General features: G+C 40.1%; 2 protein-coding genes and 1 long non-coding RNA gene across 13 annotated transcripts in view; 2 read left to right on the top strand and 1 right to left on the bottom strand.

The window, feature by feature from the left end:
• The first annotated feature begins 316 nt into the window (after positions 1 to 316).
• LOC134513944 (prolyl-tRNA synthetase associated domain-containing protein 1-like) lies at positions 317 to 3514 on the top strand. Of its 2 annotated transcripts, none has more exons than XM_063331159.1 (2): positions 317 to 451; positions 2292 to 3514. In XM_063331159.1, exons 1-2 carry the CDS (start codon positions 398 to 400, stop codon positions 2727 to 2729), a joined length of 492 nt encoding a protein of 163 aa, XP_063187229.1. In that variant the 5' UTR covers positions 317 to 397; the 3' UTR covers positions 2730 to 3514. The 2 variants fall into 2 exon arrangements, with proteins under 2 accessions (XP_063187229.1, XP_063187228.1); XM_063331158.1 differs by lacking the exon at positions 317 to 451 and adding an exon at positions 1237 to 1623 and having other exon boundaries at positions 2292 to 3508.
• An 11-nt stretch (positions 3515 to 3525) lies between these two features.
• Positions 3526 to 16189, top strand: LOC134513945 (uncharacterized). The gene is made up of 7 exons (XR_010070556.1): positions 3526 to 3654; positions 4406 to 4591; positions 5851 to 6074; positions 7371 to 7481; positions 10869 to 11022; positions 15538 to 15685; positions 16073 to 16189. It is a non-coding gene; the product is annotated as an uncharacterized LOC134513945 (long non-coding RNA).
• The window catches only part of CCDC88A (coiled-coil domain containing 88A), a 77009-nt gene continuing 60869 nt past the window's right edge, over positions 7911 to 24050 (bottom strand). For 2 of the 10 annotated variants that reach the window (XM_063331147.1, XM_063331153.1), the window contains 8 exons: positions 20439 to 20522; positions 19166 to 19375; positions 18790 to 18861; positions 18159 to 18245; positions 17958 to 18014; positions 17727 to 17807; positions 16028 to 16293; positions 11022 to 14117 (listed from right to left, as the gene is read on the bottom strand). In XM_063331147.1, coding sequence (XP_063187217.1) covers positions 13092 to 14117; positions 16028 to 16293; positions 17727 to 17807; positions 17958 to 18014; positions 18159 to 18245; positions 18790 to 18861; positions 19166 to 19375; positions 20439 to 20522 — 1883 coding nt within the window. In that variant the 3' untranslated portion in view covers positions 11022 to 13091. Of the gene's footprint in view, positions 8699 to 9248; positions 9349 to 11021; positions 14118 to 16027; positions 16294 to 17726; positions 17808 to 17957; positions 18015 to 18158; positions 18246 to 18789; positions 18862 to 19165; positions 19376 to 20438; positions 20523 to 24050 lie in introns of those variants that run through there. The other 8 variants (XM_063331155.1, XM_063331156.1, XM_063331148.1 and 5 more) reach the window with 8 other exon arrangements.

The following is a 24050-nucleotide window of genomic DNA, read 5'->3' on the forward strand; positions in this document are numbered from 1 at the left end:
CCGGGCGATAGTCGCTTTTCTTGGCAACGTCCTCCCACCCGCCTCCAATCTCAGGCTTTAACAGCCGATTTTTTTAAAGCTCTCTCTAATTTGGCATCTCTATAATAATGTCACTTAGTAAGCGAGGACAAAAAACATCTAAGAGGAAGCTCGGCAAGTGGTTTTCGAAAAATCCTTAATGTTCCCTCGTCAATGCCGTTTGTGAAACCCAAGTGGCATCCATCCTGTGACATCCTTCAGCCTTGGGGCCCGCTTGTGACAGCTCCCCGTCTCCATCAGACGGTCGCAAACTGCGTTACCAGTAACAACGGTAATTTCCTCGGCATACGTCTGCGCTATCGCACACGCTTTGCCCATAACGCGGGCCTTGCGGTAGTTCATACAGGGGGTTTTCTACATGCTCGCGAGAGGCGGCATCTATGTCTTTTGCTGCTCTCGGTATCTCGCTTCGGTGAGTATTTGGTCATTTATGCCAAGTATTGGCCAAAAAAGGTGTGTCCTGTATTTCAAAGGCTGAGGAATGCGCCTGGTACTAACTGATATCCAAAAATGCGCTGGGCCCTCGAGGGTTTCTCCACAGGTAAAATGGGAAAAATAATCTCAAAAATAAATCATAGTAAAAAAGCTTAAATATCGGCGCCTGGAAGATAAATGTAGCGTGCAAAACAGTCTGCAGCGTTTACTGCAAATCTGCGTTTTGAGTTGATTTTCTGTTGGATGCTGCCTGGAAATCTTTCCCTGCGCTGATGCAAGGCTCTGGGAGTCAGTGGGGGATTGTATTATATCCACGTCTCTTCACCATAGATTCATGCCGGTTTAATTTAAAGCTTTATAATAGGTTGCTTGCTCTTCTGAGGGGCAAACTGAAAACACGTAATTTCTGATGTCCTGGGTCAGGACGATGGTTTGGATTGTTGGAACATTTTCTGCTTAACTCTACGGCTGTTGATGCTTGGCGTTGTCCCTTAGTTGCAATTCTTGACTATTATTGGTTGCCTTTAAAAAAACCCAAACATTTGATTATGTAGTTCTCATTGTTTAGCGTGTACCATTAACTAAGAAGTTTACCTTGGTTTTTCTGGCTTTGAATTAACTTCCTTACTCAGCAGCAACATTTTTAGCTAAACTGTACGCGGGCAACAAGCTAGCACCTGAAATTACAGTAAGCACGTGTAAGAGAAATTTGATACATGTCTATTTTGAGACAAATACCTGTTTTGAAACCAAACGTACTTCACACGGGATGCGAAAACCTGGGGTATGTCCAAGCAACGCGCTGTTCTAACGCGGCGGTTTGACGAGGGGAGAGCCAGGCTGCGTGAACAAACACGGAGCCCCAGTGCCCGGGGCTGAAGCTCTGGGGCTTTTTGTCCTGATCGAAACTTACTGCAAAGGCGCCCCACGCACAGCTCGCAAACCGCCGCCCGGCGCGGGCCCGTCCCGCCACCGCGCTGAGGCGCTGCCTGGCGGAAGGGGCGGTGACGGCGGCGCTCCCGCCCCCGCGCCCGCCCCCGGCCCCGGCGGAGCGGGTGGGCGATGGCGGCGGCGCCGGAGCTGCGGGAGGCCTTGGCGCAGCGGCTGCGGGAGCTGGGCATCGCCGCCGTCACCGCCGAGCACCCCCAGGTAGGGGCGGCCGCCTCACCCGGTGGGCCTCGACATCTTCCGGGTCCTTCTTAAATCCGGAAATAAAATTATACGTACCAGCGGGGCGGAGCAGGCTACAGGGCAGTTTTAGGCCTTGCGTGTGTTTTTTTAGCATAACTACAAAAATGGGATTTATCGCCAACTGGACCTGCAGGCGCTGGGCCTGAGAGAATGTTTTTGTGGGTTTTTGTGCCATTTTGAGCGCAGCTGATGGGTTCTTGGCCCTCTGTCCCCCCGAGTCCCCTTTTCCCCTCAGTTCCCGGAGCTATGGCCCGCATACTTCCTCACCACGAAGTCCCCAGCATCTAGGCTGCTTTCCGAACTTTCTCTCAGTCGCAGTTAAAAGTGGACGCACCATATTGTTCCAGCCTGCCTGGGGTGGATGTGCAAAAAGGTGTTGTCAGGGCTGCGTTCTTGCATTTTTAAAGTGTGATATTCTTGCAACAGAAATGATTGAGAAAGCAGGCAGGAGCTGTACGTCACATTTTATTCGTGTTCCTTTAAAATGTCTTTGTAAAAGGGTACAGTTTTGAGACTCAGTATAACATTCCGGGTTTTCTAAGTATTTAACAAAAGATACCTGACAGTACACAACTAAAAGTCTCATGGGAAATAGAGTCTCACACTACCCTGATTGTATTTTCCAGGTGTTCACTGTTGAAGAAATGATGCCCCATGTCCAACATATGAAAGGTGGTCACAGTAAAAACCTGTTTCTTAAAGACAAAAAGAAGAAAGGATTTTGGCTGGTGACTGTTTTGCACAACAGGCAAGTCAATTTAAATGATCTTGCTAAAAAACTGGGTGTCGGAAGTGGAAACCTACGATTTGCCGATGAAAACGCCATGCTGGAAAAGCTAAAAGTGGGCCAGGGCTGTGCAACACCCCTGGCCCTCTTCTGTGACCAGGGAGACGTGAGGTTTGTGCTGGATGCTGGCTTTCTGGAAGGTGGCCATGAAAAGGTGTACTTTCATCCAATGACAAATTCTGCAACCATGGGCTTAAGCCCCGACGACTTCTTGAAGTTCGTGAGATCAACAGGCCATGATCCCATCATCATACATTTTGATGAAGACATTAAGTAGACAAAATTTACTCTTCTAGTACTAGGCATAGATTTTCTAGAGCAAAACTGGTGAAAAGTCTCATTACAAATAAAATTTGGTAAAAAAAGGCTTACTCCTTTATTTTTTCAATTGTGCAAGTTTATATTGTATAATCTGGTGAGAAAAAAAAAATACTGTCTTCAGGTTATTAAAAGTTTAACAGAATATTCTTAAAAAGACAAGACACGTTTGCAATCTACCATTAAGTAACCAATAAGTAGAAAAAGCATTACTTGAATAATATTATACTGTTTATTAATAAAACGGTTAAAACCGGAACTTTCCATGTGTGGTACTGGCCTTGAAGGTTTAAACTTAACATCATTAAGAAATAACAAATTAACTTAAAAGTTATAAAATACTTGTCAATACACACAGGACAGAGATGTCTAAATCGTGTACCTTACCCATTTATCCCCTACTACACATTGCTTTATTATTTTTACCTAGAAAAAAACCCAACTTAGCTACCCTACAGAAAACGCATTTGATTGTCTAGGTTTTTAGTTGCATTTTCACTTTCACGGTATCTTCCCCTTGGTGAAATAATTAACCCTTCCGGTAACAGGCCTGTGTGGAGCCGTGTCCCTGGAGCCCCTCCCCATCGCCAGCAAAATGCGAGGGAGGGCAGGGGGAGAGCCCAGTACCTACCTGCCTCCCTCCCGGCAGAATAGCTCCAGGGAACAGTGTCACTGCATGTTCCTCAAAGTTCCTCCCAGGCATCACCTGCTAATAAACCTGGAACTGTATTAACTTTTGTGCACAATTTCTACAGGTTCACGAACCCCTGGAGGAGGCACATCTTTGCCCCCCCGTGCTGTTGGGCAGCACCCACAGGAACGGGGAGAAGGGTACAACGAGCAGCTGTGCTGGAGCTTCTCCCTTCGGCAGAAGGGGACTGCAGGTACAAACACCCCTGCGCTTAAGAGGTTGAGGGGAGGCCGATTTGGCTTTCAGTAGAGAACATATATTTAGTACTATCACAAGAACAAGACCAGTACATTCTCAACATTAAACTTCTAATCTAATTCTTTCTCCTCTGCTGCCTACAAGAATAAAGCCCCCTTCAAACACATTTTCTGTTGAAGACAGGAGCAGCAGAAACTCCATGAAGTGCAGTATGGGAACTGCGCCAGCGAGTGCCCACACAAAACCCAGAGATGGGGGCTGTGAAAGTGAGGGATAAAATCTGAAGATGGTGGGGAAAAGGGCTTTTGAACATAGCCTAACAAAAATGTCATGTGCAGACTATGCCTAAAGGCAAGCAATAGCATGAACATAAGTTTGAGACAGGATGGAAATAAAGAATACAGAAGAGTGAAGAAAAAAAACACACAAAAGGACTTGCAATCTTATCTGACTATTTGCTACTGCATCACGCTAAAGGATGCAACACTAACAACGATAAAGGGAAACACTTCAAAAGAAAAACAAAGCAAAAATTAGCCAATTTGACTTAGTTTCATTCTATATGGCTGAGATAGTTCTATGAGAACATCAACATTTTTGTGTTGGGTTGGGTTTTTTCTTATTAAGAAAGTAAAATCATCTACAGAATTAACAATTACCATTAACTAGAGAAAGAAAAAGCATCTTCTAGGGCAAGGCAAGTGAGTTCACAAAGATCCTTACCATGGTTTCTTTCATTTCTGAAGGATTTGGCACCTGTTCTGAGACGTGACCTTAACGACAGAATACATCCTGATACAGCAGTGTAAATTCTCCCTTCTGCCTTAGAAAGAGCCAAACCAACCCCAGCTGTCCTGACAGTCGTCTCAAACAGGAAAGAATTTACCTAAAAATGTGGAACTAATAGGAAGAGTCACTAGAAAGATGTCCAGGTACATGTGACTTTGTATTTGTTGTTAAATAAAAGACGGAAAGGAACATCTGGTGTTTAGGAATATTGGGTTGATTAGTGAACTCTGGATTGACAAATGAGTTACTAAATTAGCTAGAAACTAAGATACAGTCTTACCTGTCTTCACAAGTAAAACTTATCTTACCCTCTGCCTGACACTCACTCCACCCCCCCCCTTAAGGTTTCTTCTTTGTGGTGCCCAAAAATCATTTATCACTTAAAGAAACCCCTAAATTTGACTAGTCAAGGTTTTTAGATCCAGAAAACTTTAAATTTGAAAAATTGTTTTAAAGAAACGTGCACAATAGCAGCTTACTGTGCTTCCTGAATATTAAACATCTGTACTACCTTTGTACCCAGAAGAGATTCTGAGACTGGTCTTGGCAAAGATAACCACCAAGCAAAATCAAAGCTTCAAATACTACATTTGGCAGACCTATAATGGTTCTTTTTGTATTTACTTATGAAATTAGTGTCTTTTTAAAAAAAAATCATGAAAATAGTGTATAGGTAGAAGCTGTACAGGTCTACACAAATAAACAACACAAAACAAACACCACGCTGTCCAGAAGAAGTCTGCTACGGTTTTATCAGTTTCCTTCTGAAGAAATACCGAACACATCACCCACTGCCCACAGTGCCACCATGGAACACCACATCCTGCCAGCAACAGCAGCTTCCAGAAAGCGTGTGTATAAACGTACACACAAAATAAGAATGAAAATTATTTGGTTTGGCATTTTAATAACATCATTAATAAATGTATACAATGGCAAACATTAAAAAAATCAATATGTAAAGGAAATTACAGTTTTAAATAAGAGCTTTTTAAGTTTTGTTTCACACCTAGGTACATTCCTTTAAGGCAGTTTTATTAATATCAAAGCGTTATTTACATATACATTATCATCTAACTCTAAAAATCATACATGAGCTCCTTTGTCAAGGCTGCATCATGTCTTGGAAAAAGTTTAGAAATAATAGGTGTTGGGAATGTTACTAAATCCTCAGCAGACTATCATAAAAAGTAAATAAAAATTATACATTGTATAGTACTACAACCTCTTTGTCACCCAGAACTAGCAGTGTCAGATTTGGCAACTCTTGCAGTAAAAAGCCGTGTGTACGCTGTCGTCGCAGGCTCTTCCACAGCTGCCGTGTTCTTCCCCGGGGAGTGCGTGTTTCAGAACACGTGAACCAGTCCCCAAACTGAATTTATGCTTTTATTTTAATTTTAAGGGCACAGACTGGGAATATTAAGAAAGGAAAATGATTTAAAAAGCATCAGAGCACAGAGAACCTCCTGACTGCTCTTCAGCTCTGAAACATCTTTGCAAAAGAAAACTGCTGGGAGAACCAGATTCTGATCTCTGGAATGCAAACGTATCCCTGGAGCTGCTTTTGGCAAATGTAGCAAGTGGAACCCAAAATTCCTCTCTGGTCTTGCTGCTGATGCAGATAAAGTGAGTAAAATCCCGCTGACGGTGGCGCAGAGGGGCACTAGCCGGGCTCCAGCGCACAAACCTGACCCGCACTGGGCTCTGACCCACAGGGTGGGTTCTGCCCCAAACTCCCACTGATTCTCTCACACACAGAAACTTTGCTTCAGGTTTTGGATGAGGGGGTTCATTTCTAATACACGTTATCAGTCAAACAGCAGCTGAAAAGTTTGTAACTGCACCCCGGCTATGATTGCAGAGATGCTTCAAGAAGGTGTAATAATACAGAAAAAAGCAAGTGCAGAAGCTGTGATGTGTAATCTCAGGCAATTTACTGAACACAGAAGAGATCTGAGCTAATAAGTAAGAATTCAGGAGATGCGGCGAGGGTGGGTTACGCGTGCCCAGAGAAGTGCCCGCGCCATCACAGTAATACCCTACTCCTGCCCCATTCCCAGGGCCACAGAGAACCCACCTCAGCACACACAGCCGCTCCAATTCCATCAATATAAAACCGTGTTTGGCACTGCAGTGTAAATCTGTTAATTCAAGACACACACATTCTAAAAATAGTAACGGTACTAAACTATTAGGGTTTAATAGTTTAAAATGCATCAGTTCCTCTGTTGTCCAAGAGAGTCAGGAGAACCCAGTCACAACCAGACCCATCTCACAGCTCTCACTGCTTGGCTTGGGATGCCCCAAATCCTCCTCAAAAACACTGCGGTATCCATTACAGTGTGGGAAACGATCCCAGATGCATCTGAGCTCAGGCTGCCCACAAAACCACTGCGGGGCTGGATTTCAGGAGCGTACCGGGCTTCAGATCGCTCCCGGCATTGCTAATCCATGCCGATGCTCTGCACTTCCACCGAAATCGGTGACAGTCTCAACACTGAGACTAAGGGACCAGAAATGAAGGCTAGTGTGAGCTGCTCATCAAAATAAACCAATGATTTTAATGAAATACCAGGAATGTATTCAGAGGAAGAATGGGAATTCTATATGGTGGAGAGCTGCAAAATTGGTCCTATTTTCACTTAAGATAAAAAAAAAAAACCAAAATGTTTAAATTCTCTGTGAAAACAATCCCGGGCTGAAAAAGAAGTGCTTATATTGTAAAACCAAAACATTCTGCTTAGATCTAGATCTTTTAGCACATTTTATCCTAAAAAGTATTTCAGAAGGAAGTCACAGTCTCCCTTTCTAAAGCTTACTGAACTTTCCTCTTTTCCCCCACTTTTCGACACAACGGCAAGGAAATGGAAACACGACCTGCCAGTAAGCTTTTGAGTCTGTTGAACTGCATTCTCTCTCCAGGGAAAAACGATTGTTCCAACTGCCCCGGCAGTGCGAGGCCATACACCTGCTTAAAAGCCGTGAGGCTGCAGAACAAAGCAGGAGGAGGTGGGACACTGGGAGGTCACACAGGTAACTGAACCCTTTGGAACAGAGGTTCAAGTGTGCCGGGTGGTCTGTAATACAATGCAAGTAAGATAATTCGTTTTGGTTCTGCTTATAAATTCATGTACGCTTCCTTTGAGCTCTCTAAATGCTTTCAAGACAACAAATGTATGCAACCACTGAATGTACCAATAACATTTGTTGACTTTAATATAAATCAGTAATGAAAAAAATGTATCTTACTAATAAAAGATAACCTTTAAGGGGAACTGATTGTAAAATGCATATGATACTATTTACATTTCTTTTTGCCATCAAGAAACCTCCTAAGCCACAATCCGCTCATGTCAAAAGACAAACAATAAAAAAAAAAAAAACAAACCAAAAACCAACCAACCCAAACAGTCAATACACAAACATCCTAAGACAGTCTTATCCTGGAAATGTCATTTGTTGGAAACAGCCTTATATTAAAATAAAAGTTATAGAAAAATCATACCTGACAATTTCCTGTCAGACACATCTTAACATATATCTGCAGAATAACTTGGGAATGTGAAAAACACAAATGACAAACAATTTCTATATAATACGATTATCCCATGACTCCCACTTTCATTAGTTACCAAACTTTTCCGTATATGTAAACAGATTTTTCTCTTGCAGTATGCAACAAAAATCAGCATAAACTTTTTAAAGAGCAATTTCATGCAGATTATGCTAGCCAAATAAGGCAGTGAAGTGCCAGTAAGCTGTGAGGTTTTTGTATCTGTATATACAGTCAATTTCAACAAAATTCTACAGCATTCATTTTAGATTTACAGAAGTAAATATAAACTGCTAGTTATGGGGGTTTTTGGCTAATTATTAGCAGAAGCTTAAGCAAATCAGTGGCTAATTTCATAAACAGAGGATGAAAGAAGTTTTTTTTTTCCTGGAGTAATTCTTGAGACCTTAAAATTCTTGGTCCTTAGGGAGATGAGAACTGTCCTTTATTCAGTAGATCTTAACAGTGCAATGTGCAATAATTCCTAAGACCATCTACAGGTTTTCGGCAGTAGACTCCAGTAGAGCTCCTTGATTCAAGGAAGGAAGGAAGGTAGGTAGGTTTTTATTTCTCGCCTGCTCTAGTCACGAAGAATGTAAAAAATTCCCTTAATTTTTATTAATGATTCCTACAGTCGCTGTCTTGTTACTTCAGATATAAAGGCTTCATACTGAGATACTGAAGGACACTTTTCTCTCTGTGATCAGTTGGAAGGTAGAAAGAGAAAAGAACAATAAGAAAAGCTTAAAGTGCGAAGTATAAAATACAGAGTTAAGTCACTAACAGAACTAACAGCACTAATAGCATGCATCAAAGATGTTTTAATGAAGTCAAGAGAAGGACAGAATGCCAAAGACAAGCTTTATAAAAAGGCAGTTTCCTTATAGTTTAGAATACTTTATGTGTTTTGTTAAACTATTCTTTTAGATTTATCTGTCCCTTTCTAAGAACTGACTTCAATATTACTTCTTAATGCGATTTCTTTGAACTTCTTCAAGAGATTTGAAAAATTAAAGGAAACGTAATTTTTTACAGGCAAAACGCTAAATGGGACGACGTTCCCTGCCTATGCAGGCAAAATAACTGCTGTAAAACAACCTGTTCTGGCTTAATAAGCAAGATAGAAGCCAGTTAAGCAAGCAGTATTTACATCTGGTTAATGCAATGTGCACTTGTTCTTATATGTAATGCTGTTAGTTTGTTGTAAATGAAATTAATCTCATTTACATTTTGGGCAGGAAACTCACCACTTGGCCCACATCTCATGTAGTGGGTAATAGAATTAGGAGCTTTGTTGCTCCCTAGACCTGCTTTTTGAATTTCTGCTTTCTGGGATAGCTTCCACATCTGCAGAGAAAAGCATTTAACATTATTCATTGTGTTTATCAGGACACGAAAAAAAAACCCTCATGCATTAAAATATATTCTACTTATTAGTAGAGCAAAAGAATACATAAACGCTTTTTTTTTTTTTTTGAGGAAAGGACAGAGGAGAGGGATAGAAGAAACTCACTGGAAATGCCTACTCAACTAGACTCATTAAAATTCATCTTAGCATTTAGAATAACCAGGTATTATTTTCAAAGCCACAATCAGATATGTTTAACTTTTATATACACTAACCCTAAACTTCTGCCTGTATGAAGAGGAAAAAAATAATCAGATGTAACCAAGGCTGACTGAACCCAGCAGAGAACGTCATCATCTTTGCATTTTTTTATTATTTTTTTTATTTTTTTTTTTTACTTGCTACGCATTGGCAGAAATGCCAAAAATTTGATCTGCAGAACAGAAAATTATCTTTGCATGCAACAGCCTGGACATGCAAAATGCAGCATCTTAATTTACTATCCGCTTAAAGCAAAGCACCAAGCAAACCTTTAACTGCAAGCAAATTATTGAGCCTGAACAACAAAACCTTTGTTGGTCAGCAGTCACGTATTTAGTGTTTATAATTGCCATGCAAAACCCTAACATAGCTTTTAAAGGCAGCAGGGTCCAAGGACCCAGCCACGTGAATGGCGGGGGAGCAGCAGTGACCAAGTCTGAAAGGAATTTCGCAGACCAAAAGAGACATCCATGACATGTCTATTGTTAAAGCATAAAGATCAAAAAGGTGGAGGAAAAAATAATCCTTCTGTACGTGAAAACATTTCTTTTCTTTCATATATAATGAACAAATGTTGACAATTTATTTTCAGAGACATTAAAAAGTAGCATACTTTTGCTGCTCCAGCTGAACTCAATGGAGCAAAAATAGGGGCACAAAAAATTATTATCCTCAGAAGTGAAATGTAATTCATTACAAATTTATAAAACAATGCAAAACAGTAGCTTGAGCCAGCCAAGGTTAGTCTATAACTCCCACAGAGGACCTGAGACACTCATATTCAAAGACACTCGGTTATTCTGAAGCCCTTTGGGCTTAAGAGAGAAGCTATTTTAATGCTGCCCCCCCAATGGAGCAAGGTAAAACACAGGCTAAAAAGGCATTAAAACATCAGACACGAGTATTCACTATCAGCTTTGGTTTGGATGCGAAAGCTTAGTGCTGTGGAGAGAAATGAAACTATGCAAACTGAAGTGCCCCATGGGTAGTGGCTAGAAAAAAACCCATGTATTTTGTTGCCTTGATAGCAAGCTTTAACTTCACTGTACAGGGGGAACCTTTCAAAGTTGTCCTTAGATCTTGGCCCTGCTCGTGATTACGACTGGGACTCGGCGGTCATGCCGGAGAGTTCCTCATAGACATATCTGCAGACAGTACTGGTATTTGTTGAGCTGTGACCGTGTAAGGACCTAAGCGAGACAAGGTTGGCAAACAAGACCATGGCGTGCCTGAAAGCCACTCTGGTTTGTCCCAACAGCAGCAGCTGATCTGAACAGAAGATACTACCTCTAGCTACAGACCTTGTTCTGATCCTAACGAGCACCCTCGCTGCAAGACACAGGCTGGCCATCAGTTCAGAAAAATACAGATACTGGTAGCACAGTACAAATTTATACTAAGTACTCTCAGAGGTAAGATTTTGTTCTCTAATTCCTTAAATGACTTGCAAAATGTATTACGCACACATCACTTCAGCTAACAGCACTGTTCATCTCAAAGCTAATTCCAGCACATCTACAGATTAATGGAAATGAAGTCAAATGACAGGACCCAAGATCAGAACACTGATCTTGCTGCATGAAAGTAAATGCGTGTGATTAAGACTATATTTCAAATTTGGGTTTGGTTGTTTTTTTTTAAATGGTAAGACAATTCTAGAGGGAATACTGCAATAACTACCAGCATGCTGTGAACAACATCGAAGAGAAGTGAGAAATTTATCAGCCCAATAATAACACATGCCTGTAGACACGGTCATCGGCAGCTTGACATGTGGAAACAGTAATTTTACCCTCCACAGAATATCTTTGAAACATCCAATCTTCTCCCCTTGCTCATTTTCCCCACCTCGAAATGTAGCCGGAGCTCTGGCATTAACAATTCTCCTGTACGCAATGGAGACGGTGAAGACTAACGTATAGGATGTCTGCCACGCTCCCTTGAGGAGCTGGGTATCTGCAGCACTACTTACACACTAACTTCAACGCACAGAGCAGCAACACGACTGCCACAAAACCTCCGGCGAAATAAATTCAGTTGTAAAAATCAGAATATGACATTCATTATTTTCAATATTTATTTTCAATTTTAAATATTTTTTCCCTAGATATATTTTCATTCAGGTTTTTTATAGCTTACGTAATTTTGGCCTACAATAACTGTCAGTAACTATTTCTTCTTGCAAGAAAGTGCTAATGTCTAAAGCCTCATGTAATTCTAGTTTAAGAACGATACAATTTTAAACTCTGTTTATATTTACCATTGAGAAGTTTCAGACAACTGCAGAGATGGCGGCATGTTAAGTAATTAGTTTTCAACATTTCTCTTTAGCTGGTCATCTGGGATTTAATGAGTTACTTGCTTAAGCGTTCCTATACTCCCATAACTTTGCAAGCATTTCTTTTTGTTATTTTTTCTTTTATTTAACTGTGCTAATTTAACAGTTTTTCTGTTACTTTGTTACATATCTTGTTTTATATTATATTAGTGTTACTTCTATTAAGAAAAAATGAATTTCCACCGTCATCAATACAGGTTTTTATTACCATACATCACAAGGAGTCTCATATAACTCTGTTACTTGACTCCTAATAAAAGCACACACTTCACTTGTACACCAGATGTGGAAAGACAAAGCATACAAAAGGGAAAAGGTGGAAAGGGTCATTTTTATATCACAAGTGCTGTGCATCATGTGACTATTTATTACCTCTTCATAAGAATTATCATTTATGTTTAGGATTATGAATGGTCTTTGTATTTATCAATGTTCAAATATTTTAGTAACTATGAACAGTAATTCATATTTAGTGTGCAAACCAGAGGCACTGAACTATTGGGCTATAAGTTGTTCCTTGTGCAAAGTGCATTTATGCCAGGACACGGCATAAAGGAAAACAGTAAGATGCTGAAATATCTCTAATGTGTCTTTTCGTTAGTATCTTGTTTTGAAAAAAAAGGGTGGGGGGACACGTATTTTTACTCAAAATACATAATCAACGTGTTACTGATAAATCTGAAAGCGCGAGCACAACTGAAAAGTATCGTCTCTGTACCGGAAAGTTATGTTGTTCACTGTGCCACTTTTGGCGATGCAGCATGCGATTGGTTTAACATGCATTCAGTAACGTACAGGAAAAAAACAGAATATTTGTAACGCATGACAAATAAAAATATAGCTTGCATTATAAAGACTTTTAAAGGCATGCAAAATATATACAGTGCAATTAATGTTTCATGCAAACTTTGGTGAGGTTACACTTTTACATTCAAACATGCCAGAGTACACAACTGAGCCCTATGCCATCGTTCCTAGAAACCAACAACCAACAGGTCTAACACAAAATTATTTTTTTGTTGTACTGAAATTCTCTCTATATCCAGTGGACGCTGAGAACACCTATATGGCATATTAGGCGCTCTCTCTCTCTCTTCATATATATATATATATATATGTATATTTAACAACACCGCTTCCTTATCATACACAGCCATACTCATACCACACAGTTTTATTATCTTCAGAAACCAGCAGCAGGGGTTCAGCCTTGCCAGTGTTTACACAGGTGGGAGGGACAAATTCACTAGTGGGAACTGACCGTGGGTCACTGTGATCGGATTTCTGATTAGCAGAAGGCTGGTCTTGATTTTTCGGTACTGGTCTAAATGCTGACAGATTTGCCTGATCGGGTTTTTTTGCTGGCGATCTTTGAGGCAATCCACTTATATTACTAACTAATTCAGTGTTAAGGGATAAAAATGGCTGAGCCACAGTAAACGATCCTGTGCTGTCATTATTACCAGATATACTGGCTTTATCATTAAACACATTTGTGCTTAGCAAAGTTCTCTCATGGAAATCTGACCTTTCCATCCTCGAGGTCGTAGGCACATCAGGGTTACATCCTAAGTTACGTGGTTTAACTGTATTAGCGGCATTGCTCTGTGGGACACAATCTACTCGGTAAGCCACGCAGTGAAAAAAATGAGAGGATAACTGGTGTGCTGAGTACTCACTAGAGGTCGATGGGACACTTCTGTCAGGGGCAGATGGTGCTGGGTCAACTGATACAGGTTGCCTACTGTCCTTAGACAAAAAATCATGAATGCTTGTCCTCCGAGTAGTTCCTTCAGCTGTAGAAATCACGCTGCTCGCCCGAGGTAAGGTAGCGTATGGGTTGCAATCTCTTGATTGTCGCTGTGATACAGGTGCTTGTATCTTGTCTTTAACTGATCTGGCCCTCCCTTGAGCGCCTGATGTAAATTTTATTGGAGAGCTGGTGAAGTAGGTATCGTCGGTTTTACGAAGGCTGGGCCTTACAAGTTGTTCTGCTTTAATGGCTCGTCCATCGGAGAAATCGATTGTGTTTTTCACACTTAACGATCTCACAATACCACAACCGGCAGATGGCTGTTTTCTTAGCTTTTCCTTTCCCGTCAGCTCCGCAGATTCAGATAAGCTTTTCATTACTTCATCTAAAAGGTTCTCTTCACTTGCAGATTTCATCTGTCAGAAACATGAAGCATCTTACCAATTTATAAACTGTAATTTTGACCTTTTTCTTAAGCAATCTTTGTGGACATAAATGAAAAACAGTTCTAAAAAGCGTTTGCCTTTTTTTTTTTTTTTAATTTCTCAGACCTATAAGCAGTGTTAAACATCTACGGCACACATACTCACAAGTCTTCTGTACAGCTTACAAGCAAGTACTTTGAAAACGAGGCGTCAGACAGACCATAACTATCTGGAATTAGTTCCTGTAATACTGATTAACTCAGCAAATCAGATGATCAAGACTTCCAGTTCATCTTCTCACTCCCTTGCGCTCCACCATCACTCATGCAATCCCTCATCTTCCTATGCACTTTCACACGGACTATTACTTAACTTAGACTGATCATCCAGAGCTCAAAGCTTAAATTCTGTACACACTCAAAGACAAAAGATCTCAGAAAGCAACATAAAGCACATAACCTTTAGGCATCCTTGGTGCCCAAATTTGGACTGGGCAGCTCTCAAATGTCTCTTTTTGGAGAAAAGACTTCAGAGCTAGAAAAGAAGTTTAGGTGAATACTATTCACAGACTCAGCAGAGAGAGACTTCAGTCTTTTTCAAAATGGTAAGAGAGACAATTTGGAAAGAATTAACCTAAGAGCATTAAGGAAATGCTCTGGCAGAAGCCTGGAAAGAGATCTCTTAAATACCCTTCCAACTAGAATGATTCGGTGATGCTACAAAAGAGATTCTGTGATTCATGAACAGCAGTGAACTAGACTCCATGACTCAGGTGGTTTCTTTTATTTCTATTGCCAGAAGAGTATTCTCTAATGCTTAAAACCCAAAAACCCTCGTCAGAGAGACCACGGGTGAGAGATCATTTGAAGTATCTAACAAAAAATCCAGAAACTTAGTCCAGACTCAAGTCACTACCCCAGACCACCCCGATCAATTCAGCCGTGAATGCGTATTTTTCAATTTCAGTTGTATTGTTAAAAACAGATGGAGTCTGATCCTTACTCTTGAGAGGGCCTCGTCACAGTAGCTGGCTTCCTTTATCCTAGAGGATAAAGCCTTGATCGGGCAGCCTGTAGTAGACACCGACCACAAGATTCCCCCTGTTGCCTCGGTCTCTAATTCCTACCCATAAGCTTTCGGCTTCCTCTTGGCTATTCTTTAGGGAGATCTGATCTAGTTAAAGATATCCCTGCTTACTGCAGGGGGGCTGGACTAGATGACCTTTAGAGGTGCCTTCCAACCCAACACATTCTATGGTTCTATGATTCTAGAGCACTTCTAGGCTTAGGACACAGCTACTCAAGAACCAGCGATGAAGAAATTAGAACACTAGCAGAGACAAGGTGATTTAGGGCTTCTAACAAACCGTCACCGATTTAGAGAAACATTCTCTTTGTCTTATTCCTCTCAGATTTCAACAAGCTCCAAGGCCAGTTTTTTTCCCCAGTCAAGTCAAAAAGACACAACTGAAGCAGACAAGACTCTCTCCTCAGGGAATGAAGTAAAGCATCTTCCTTCCTGTCGATGTAAGACACATCTGACAACAGCCACTACTGAAGGTAAGTGCAAGGAGGAGTAAACTTACTGGGAGTTCACAGCCTTCCGTCTCAACTGCGATGAGTGTGCCGCGCATCAGTGCACCGGGCAATTTTGTGCAGTACAGATTGACTGTCTTACCTAATTCAGTAACCCAGAAAGGGTCCGGCTGCAAAATTCCAAATGATTTTGTGTGTAATACAGCAAGTACAGTTTATGAGGATACAGTCCACGCTACTTCTTAATGCAGGCATAACCAGTACCTCCACAACGTTTTACAGCTGTTCTACTCACTGTAAGTCTTCTATTAATCCTGTGCCCATTGAAGAGATAATACGTGGTTAAAATATTTTTCTTAAACTAACCTCGCTTGAGGTACTCTTGTTGCTTTCTTCTAAAAACTGTTGCAGGGTAACAACTTCGCTCCCGGGAGAGCCGCTTTTGATGTGTTTTCCACGGCTGTCCAGTGTCTCGGGTGTTCTTTGCTGGAGCACGGGACTAGACCTCCCCTGTCCTTTCAGATACTGGACAGGGCTGCTGCTGCTGCTGGACCAAGCCTCGTGGTCGTGCGCCAGACTAAACTCGCCGCTGCTGTGACTCTGCGGCCTGCTCTGATTGTGAACTGCACCTGCTTTTGGGGCAAACGGTACTAAGTATTTAATAAGAAAAATAATATCAAAGCTGTTAAGCAGTATAACCTTACGCAAATCTGGAATATGATCTGATTGAGTTAATAATAATTCTATTTAAAGTTGTAAAAAAATCCAGTTGTCCTTTTTTCAGTCAAACCACATATAGTATTACTACCATTGCGCTCCCCTGACTTACCTCTTACAGCTCTTCAAACGTGACATGATAGCTTTTGAATAAAAAGCCACTTTCACTTATCATCTGGGCCTCCATCTACATAACAGTATGTTCCAAGAGGCTAAAGATACGCCTCCACTCTTGTTCAGCATCACTGCGAGGCACACGCGCTAATATACTATTAATGAGTTTTACATTAAATGAAATACAAAGGATGGAATAGAAAGAAAATATTTTCTTCAACATAGTTCTTCAACAAGAACTATTTAGGAATGCTGCGTCTCCAACAGTTTCTGCCGTTACTTCTAGTTTATTACAACTGTGACCTTAAGGAAGCACACGGCATTAAATGCAAAATAGATTCCACAACACCAGTTCCTTTATTTTTTTCAATAATTGTGATTTGCGTAAAAAATACTGATGAATAATCAAGTATTTCCTACTTCATGTTCCTCCTCAGAAATGCAATTAAGTTTGAAGAAAGATAAATTGTTTACAGCGGAAATTTCTAATACTGTATAGAAACTGGGGCAAGGAGCACTTAAAAGCATCTTTTACAGAAGGGAATAATCCAACAGACAGAAAATAAAACTAATAAAGATCTTAAGCTAGCATTCATCAATAAATTTCCAAACAAACAGATACTGTTTAATAGCCATGAATATAAAATGAAGTCTTGAGCAGGCAGCGTTCTAGCCGAGTACGTACAATGGCCATTATAAACAAAAACAGATCAAGGCTCGTAATGTATGAAATTTAGAGAATATTGATGAATTCAGGAAAACGGTATTAATCTTTTAAAAACAGAATATAAAAATTTACAGGATGGTATTACATATGCCAGTTTGTCCAATTTGTGTCGTACACGATACAGCGTTACAGCAGCAGTGCGCACGTGGTAGGATGCTAGGAGAAAAAAAAAATGGAGCAACTTCTCTGCTGAAAAATAAGTGATTTTAAAGTAATTTGGAGGGAATTCTTATTTTTTAACATCGTTACTTCGGTTAGGTTTGGTTTAAAATACTTTGTAACTTACATACTAATATCACCCTTTTAATATTTATTACAAAACTAAGTTCTATTTAATACTTGCATCCTTTCCTAATGTGGGGAATGAAGGCTATAAAATGCTTAAGAAAAACATGCTGTGGTGTGTTGTGAGAATTGCTTTTGGTTTTGTTTTTTTAAGCTATATAGATGATCTTACAGAGCAAATAACGGAAATGAAGCATGTATGCAAATTCACCAACAGCATACCTTTGACTTCATGGAGTGAAGCATTGTTATTGCTATTGCTAGTGGATGTTCTGCCACTATCAAGGCTGGCTGGTCTGGAAGCTAAATGGAAAATTAGGAGACAGCGTGATGAACAAAATTGTAGCAGATGACACGGTACCTTTACATTCTGATCACAGAATGCTCAGAGGCAGGAATCATGCACTATGTCACAGGCTGAGCATGCCCATTGTCAACAAAGTGGTTTCTTACAGATCAGAAAGCGAAGGGATTTCCAGGCAGTCCAAGAGGACACTTTAGAAAAGGGCACTACAGGAATAGTGAGGTACAAGGGAGAGGAAAAGAGAAATAGAGTGTACATTTAGAATTGAAACCGACTGGTTAGTGGGAAACCAGGATTTTACAGACGAAAGGATGGGCATGCAGGAGGCTGCTCGTGATTAGGTCACTTACAACAGATTTGACAAGGAACCTTGCACATTGCTGAAATGCCACGAACAGGAGGAGCAAGAGCATCTGCACAGATAATGTCCTGTACTCCTATCCAATACAAGGGAAATGCACCGTTACCACCTTCAAAAATGTTTCTTGCTCATACTAATTTAAGTATTTATATAAGAGTTAAAACTTCACTTCTAAATAATCTATGATAGCTTTCACTTTGTAGTTTTGCTTGAAGACACGTCATGATTTTATAAAATACAGTACAAGACAAATTTAGGTTTCACTGAACAATAAACACTGAAAAATCAGGCCAGATTTAGATTATGTCTTTTAGGATTGAAATTGTAATTTCTTTTATTTTACTATTAACTTCAGGAAGTTTTTACAAGGGAAAATGTTTTGATCCTGTTCAGATGCACTTCGCAGATACTTTCTACTAGAGATACAGAACATCTATCTGATGTAGTAGTTAAGAAAGAAAACAATAATCTGAAGAAATGATACTATACATTCAAGAGATATGCAAATCACAGAAAGCATGCTCACTTATAACGATGCCATTCACTTTTTTTTTTTTGCAAACTTTGTTAACATTCACATAATTTATCCTTAATTCATTTAATTAAAGTTCACCTCTTACCATGAACTCTCGATCCTGTACTAGAATCATCACTAATACCTTGCGGACTTACATCTTCAAAGGATGTAGTATCTATACACAGAGACATAAAACGAGATGTAAAATAAAATAAAACAAAAAGGTTATTGAAATATGTATAATCTGTAAAATACACTAAAATATTTTTCAAACCAATCCATTTTTACTTAGGTAACATTCTGTAGGAAAAATCCTGAAGCATTTTATAACTGCAGTTAATAAACCTACTCAGCATCTTAGCACTGCAACTCAATTATTGAGGTTGCTTTTTGCTGAAAAACTTAAAATGTAAGTAAAACCAATATTTACATGAAATTGCTGTTACACATAGTCACATCGCGGTGCAAAAAGCTCCTACCTATACCTTTATTATTTAGTAACTGCTTGGATCTGAAGCCTGTCGAAGAGTTGACAGTTGCAAAGTTGATAGCTGTAGTAGAGAAGGCCATAGCTCCCAATTCCTTCCTCCTTTTACCCGCAGATATATCATCAGGACCCTCCAGATGCTCAGAACTACCTGTCCATTGTCCTCCTGCCAGGACCATGGACTGCACCAGGTCATTCATGGCTGGGATGCAAATGAAAGCAAATGATCAGCATGGTCAATGTATTTGCTTCTGGTTCTTATTTTGTATTGCAAAACATTTGACAGTTTTCTAAGCATTAAAGCGCATTGAATACTGGGAGATATAAACACGAGGTCATCCATGTTACGACATGCAATCAGCTCAATGAATGAGAAGTGTTATAAGTCAGAGACTTCTTTCAGCTCAGTATGGTTCTAAAAACTGATTTTATCAAGTGTAACCGCCATGCTTGCGCTGCAATGATATGTAATATATGTGTGTTAGAAGCTGCGATATGCGGTTTGCAGTGATAAAATGGAATGAATAAGGATAAAGTGAGCAAAGGTGCTAATACAATATAATGTCAACAATGATACGGGATCCTTGTACAGTGCAGGTTACTGCAGGGATACTGTATTTTATATAGTAACAAACAAAAGGATCTGAAAAAGATGACATCTGATGATATTCACCTTTACTTCACAAAACTAGAGGAAACTGTCCACCCCTTGTTAAAAAAAAAATAAAATAAATCAACACAACATGTTGGCAACAACAACTGATGAGTACTTGAAGAGTGACAGACCACCATATAGCCTCGCACTATTTTTTCTACACTTTCTTTGAACAAAAAAATTACAGTGATTTCTTAACAAAAGGCTTACGAAATGTGTAATTTAGAACTATTTATGTTAACACAGTGCACTGTAAATTTATATACACAGACACGTGTGTATATAGACAACTGTATACAAATGTATGCAATTACAATGCACTGAATATATATATATGTATGTGCATGTGCAGGTATGCGTGTAGGTGTGTGTGCGCACGCGCACATGTGCACATATATAAAGCATTCAGTGCCAAGGTTTTAAAAAAAAAAAAAAAAAAAAAAAGAAAAGAGAAAAAAGAAAAAGCTCCAGCTCCTTGTATTGTAGCAGGACTTGCACATTGCAAAATAGGAGGAAAAATACAGCGCAGTCCAGGGAGAGGTTAGTGAAAAATTAGTAATGGAAGCCAGTGTAGCCATTTAAAAGAAGCTGAACTGTCATAAAGTCTTACACATGGAGCGACGGTAGAAGGCCTTCATTTTGTCTTTTTCCTTCGGTCTGTTCCTCAAAAAGGGCAGTCTTTTCAGTGCAACCACTTTTATGTCATAGCATGAGGAAAAACGGAAACAGGGAGATGAAAGAAAAAAAGGGAGAAGAACAGATGGAAGTTAAATGTTGAAACTAAGGACAGAAATGAATGTCTGAGTTTAAGCTATGTATGCTATGCTAAAAACTACCACTCGTGTTTCTGTGTGATAATGAAATATGAAAACTACACTGAAATATGGAAACTACACTATGAACACTTTCATATACTCAGAAATGCACTGAAAACAATGGTGAAGAGTGTAATACAGTTTGAGAGGTCTAACTGCCGAGCTCTTGAAAAAAATAAATGTAACTTCTTTGCAGACGATTACAGAAATTAGACGATTACAGATTATGTAGTTCTTCCTGTGAAAAATAGCATTTCTTGAACATAAAAATGTCAAGCTTAAAACAAAAAAAAGCTTAAAACTGAAAGCAACTCTAAGTACAACTTCTACTTTAAAATATGTTCACATCACTATTTTTTGAGATTAATAACTTTTGTAATGTTTTGCCCTGCCTCTCTGGTAGGACACTATCTATTATCAGTCTTCATTTGTTCCATTTTGTGCTCAATGATTTTGGTCACCTACTGTCCTGTAGAAAAATTACAGGGACCTTATGTTCAAGCTACTGTTTGCGTGCAGTCACTTTAACTTTCTACTGAAATAATCCACTTCAAATCTCTAATAAGAAAAATAAAATCAAGACTTATTGTCTAGAATGGTATACACCATATTTTTTAGCTGAAAAATACCGAAGATTTAAAAAAAAAAAAAATACCAAAAGAAAATCCAAATGTGAGCGTTGCTGTAATGTTTTGGGAGGCTTAAGAGAAAAATTGAGATACATAATCTCAGGAAAAAGAGTTAAAATTACAGCTAGTACGAAGAGATGGGGGAGGGGGAAGTCACAAGTTAATCTTGCCCTTAGATTCAAGTGTTCCGCATTAGTAACCCGTTACTGGCAGATAAACGTGTCCGTGACTGCCAAGCGCACAGGAGCCACATGCAAACAACGGGCATGTAAAGATCCAGAAAGAAACGCATAATGAAATTACCAAAAAGTTCTTATTTATGCAGACATGAAAGCAGCATAGTCCAGTTGATCAGCCCAAGATCTGCTTATTTTCTCTCTCTGAAGTCGCTTTTGGGACACATGCTTTGTCATTTGCCTTGGTTTTCCGCTCAGCCAGAAGCGTGTTAGGCAGCGCCTTCTATTTCAAACAGCAGCGCATCTATACGTGCGCATCCACCAGTGCACGCGAACTGCCTCGACCGAGAAACGCATCTCCCTTTCCATCGTGCTATTCTGTGTTTGCGCTTACAGTAAGACGTTTGCAGTGTGATACATTTTACAACTTCCAGCAAATGCACGATCGGCACAGCCGTAAGTGTCAAAAACAAACACAAGAGTTCACACAGTTGCAGAATATAACTCTGTCGTGACCGGAGAGGAACAGCAAACGCCCTCCTGTGCCAGGTGCTTACGCTGTGGGGCAGGGGAGAGCAGGGAGAAAAGAAAGGCGCACATGCTACCTACGTAAGGCCGGAGTACACTAAGTACAATTTCACCTTTGAATAATTCACTACGTAGGCATACAGATATTTTTTGTTTTGTACATACACTTGTAGGTACTTCAAAATAACCAGTTTTGGGATTTGGTCTGATTTTTTTCAGATCAATAAAGCACTCCTCGTCTTGTAGATCCTGAGGAAATAAGCCAAAACCAACATAAACATAGATGCTGTCTGGCTCAAAAAAAGCAGAGAGGCTGCTAACCCTCTCACAAAGGAGACATGCGTGTTGTCTGGCTATAAAGGTGTAAGCTCTGTACATAAAAGTCTGTATATAAAAGTACATAGCTTTGAACAGATCCCTCCAAAGGAATAGGAGGCAGAGCATCAAACTAGTTTCCTAACAGGTAAATAACCGATCAGTTTTAGCACAAATGCCACCCAACCAGAGAGGGAATTCTGTTCTATTCCTACTTTTTGTCATCATGGCGTAACATGAGTCTTCTGTAACTTCTATAATCCTTTATAGACAAGATAACTGATCCCTCTTAATTAAAAGCGTCCACCCTAATCTTATTAAAAAGTAACCAGAGGATGTTCAAGAATCATTTGAGTCATCTGTGATTCTTGTTCGTTGACACAGATCACCTCCAAAAGGACTGATTCATGGCTCTCGGCAACTGTACCAAACAGAAGACTTCACTGCAACTACCGACGTCCTGGAAATCATACACCAAAGCCTGTCCTTTGGTAAAACGCAACCTCCTTGAGAGACTACATAAGTACTTTCTGCATAGAATACAACTAAAGAAATGTCCCGCAAAAAACACTGAACAGCAGCAGAAACAAACAGGACACCACAAAGTTTACCTTAGGCTGCTCTAGCTCTTTACACCTTCATTCCAATGAACTTTAAAAACAGAATGGCAGGAGGACTATTTTGGCCTCAGTAATCATGTACTCAAAGAACCCTAGTTATGATTCATTAACTTTTCTTTCTCTTTTCAGTGTTCTATAAACACATTCTTGCTTTCTGAGCTGAGAATGAATGATGAGTACTGCAGAATTCCTCCACTGATCGGGAAATCTCCAATCTTGTAATCCTCCTACTGTTTGCCAGTAACACTCTGGGGAATTCCGTATGGATAGTATTAAAATCCTCAAACCGTATTGATCACGCACGCAAGAACGTGTTAGGCAGACATCCTCGAAATGTTTTGGCAATAGAAAATGGAGCCCAATATACCTTTCACTTCCACTACGACAGAATGTGTCTGCTACTGGTACTACTATTTAAAGATGACCGGCTTACTAATAATAGCCTTAATTCCTTGAGATGTTGTTAATAATCTCAAAGACTTGAAGTGGAAGCTAGCAAAAGTAATCTGGTTTTCTCCACAGAAAAAAAAAAAAAAAAAATTAAAAAATTCCACTTGTCTGCCTTGGGTCTCCCAAGCAGACGCTCAGAATCCCCCGAGAAGAAGGTCTCTGCACAAAGCAGACGTCAGACCTACGGACTCACCTGATTCAGGCACTGACCACAGACACGGAAAGCAAAGGGGAAGCTCTGGAGGCAGAGGAGCATGCGGTACCCGCAGTGCCTGCGGGATAACTCGTGCTGCAGCCGTACCAGCACCCCCCCTCTCCAGAGGGCCGCCAGAGCCAGAGCGGTGCTTCCAGCACTCTCAGACCTCAGGTGCTGCTTTCTCCGCAGAACGGGGCAACCCGAGGTTTGTGCCAAGATCACCTGTCTTTGTAAGGGAACAGGTCTCCTGGAAACACTTGCGTTAGAAAGCGTCCTGTATTAGGAAAACAGTCTCCATCACACCCTTCAAAAGAAGAAAATCTACAGATTTCACATTGCCAATCTATTTATCAGTAGTGGTAGCAGCAGGATGATTCCTTTTGGAATCAATATCTGACAGCTTTCTCTGTCAGGGGATATGGGGTAGGAAACCTATACATCTCAAAGATTGCTTTATGTCAGATACTCTGTCCTCCAGCTTTTGAGAGCACCC

This window comes from Chroicocephalus ridibundus, chromosome 3 (assembly GCF_963924245.1).
Source record: "Chroicocephalus ridibundus chromosome 3, bChrRid1.1, whole genome shotgun sequence".
Classification (NCBI taxonomy): domain Eukaryota; kingdom Metazoa; phylum Chordata; class Aves; order Charadriiformes; family Laridae; genus Chroicocephalus; species Chroicocephalus ridibundus.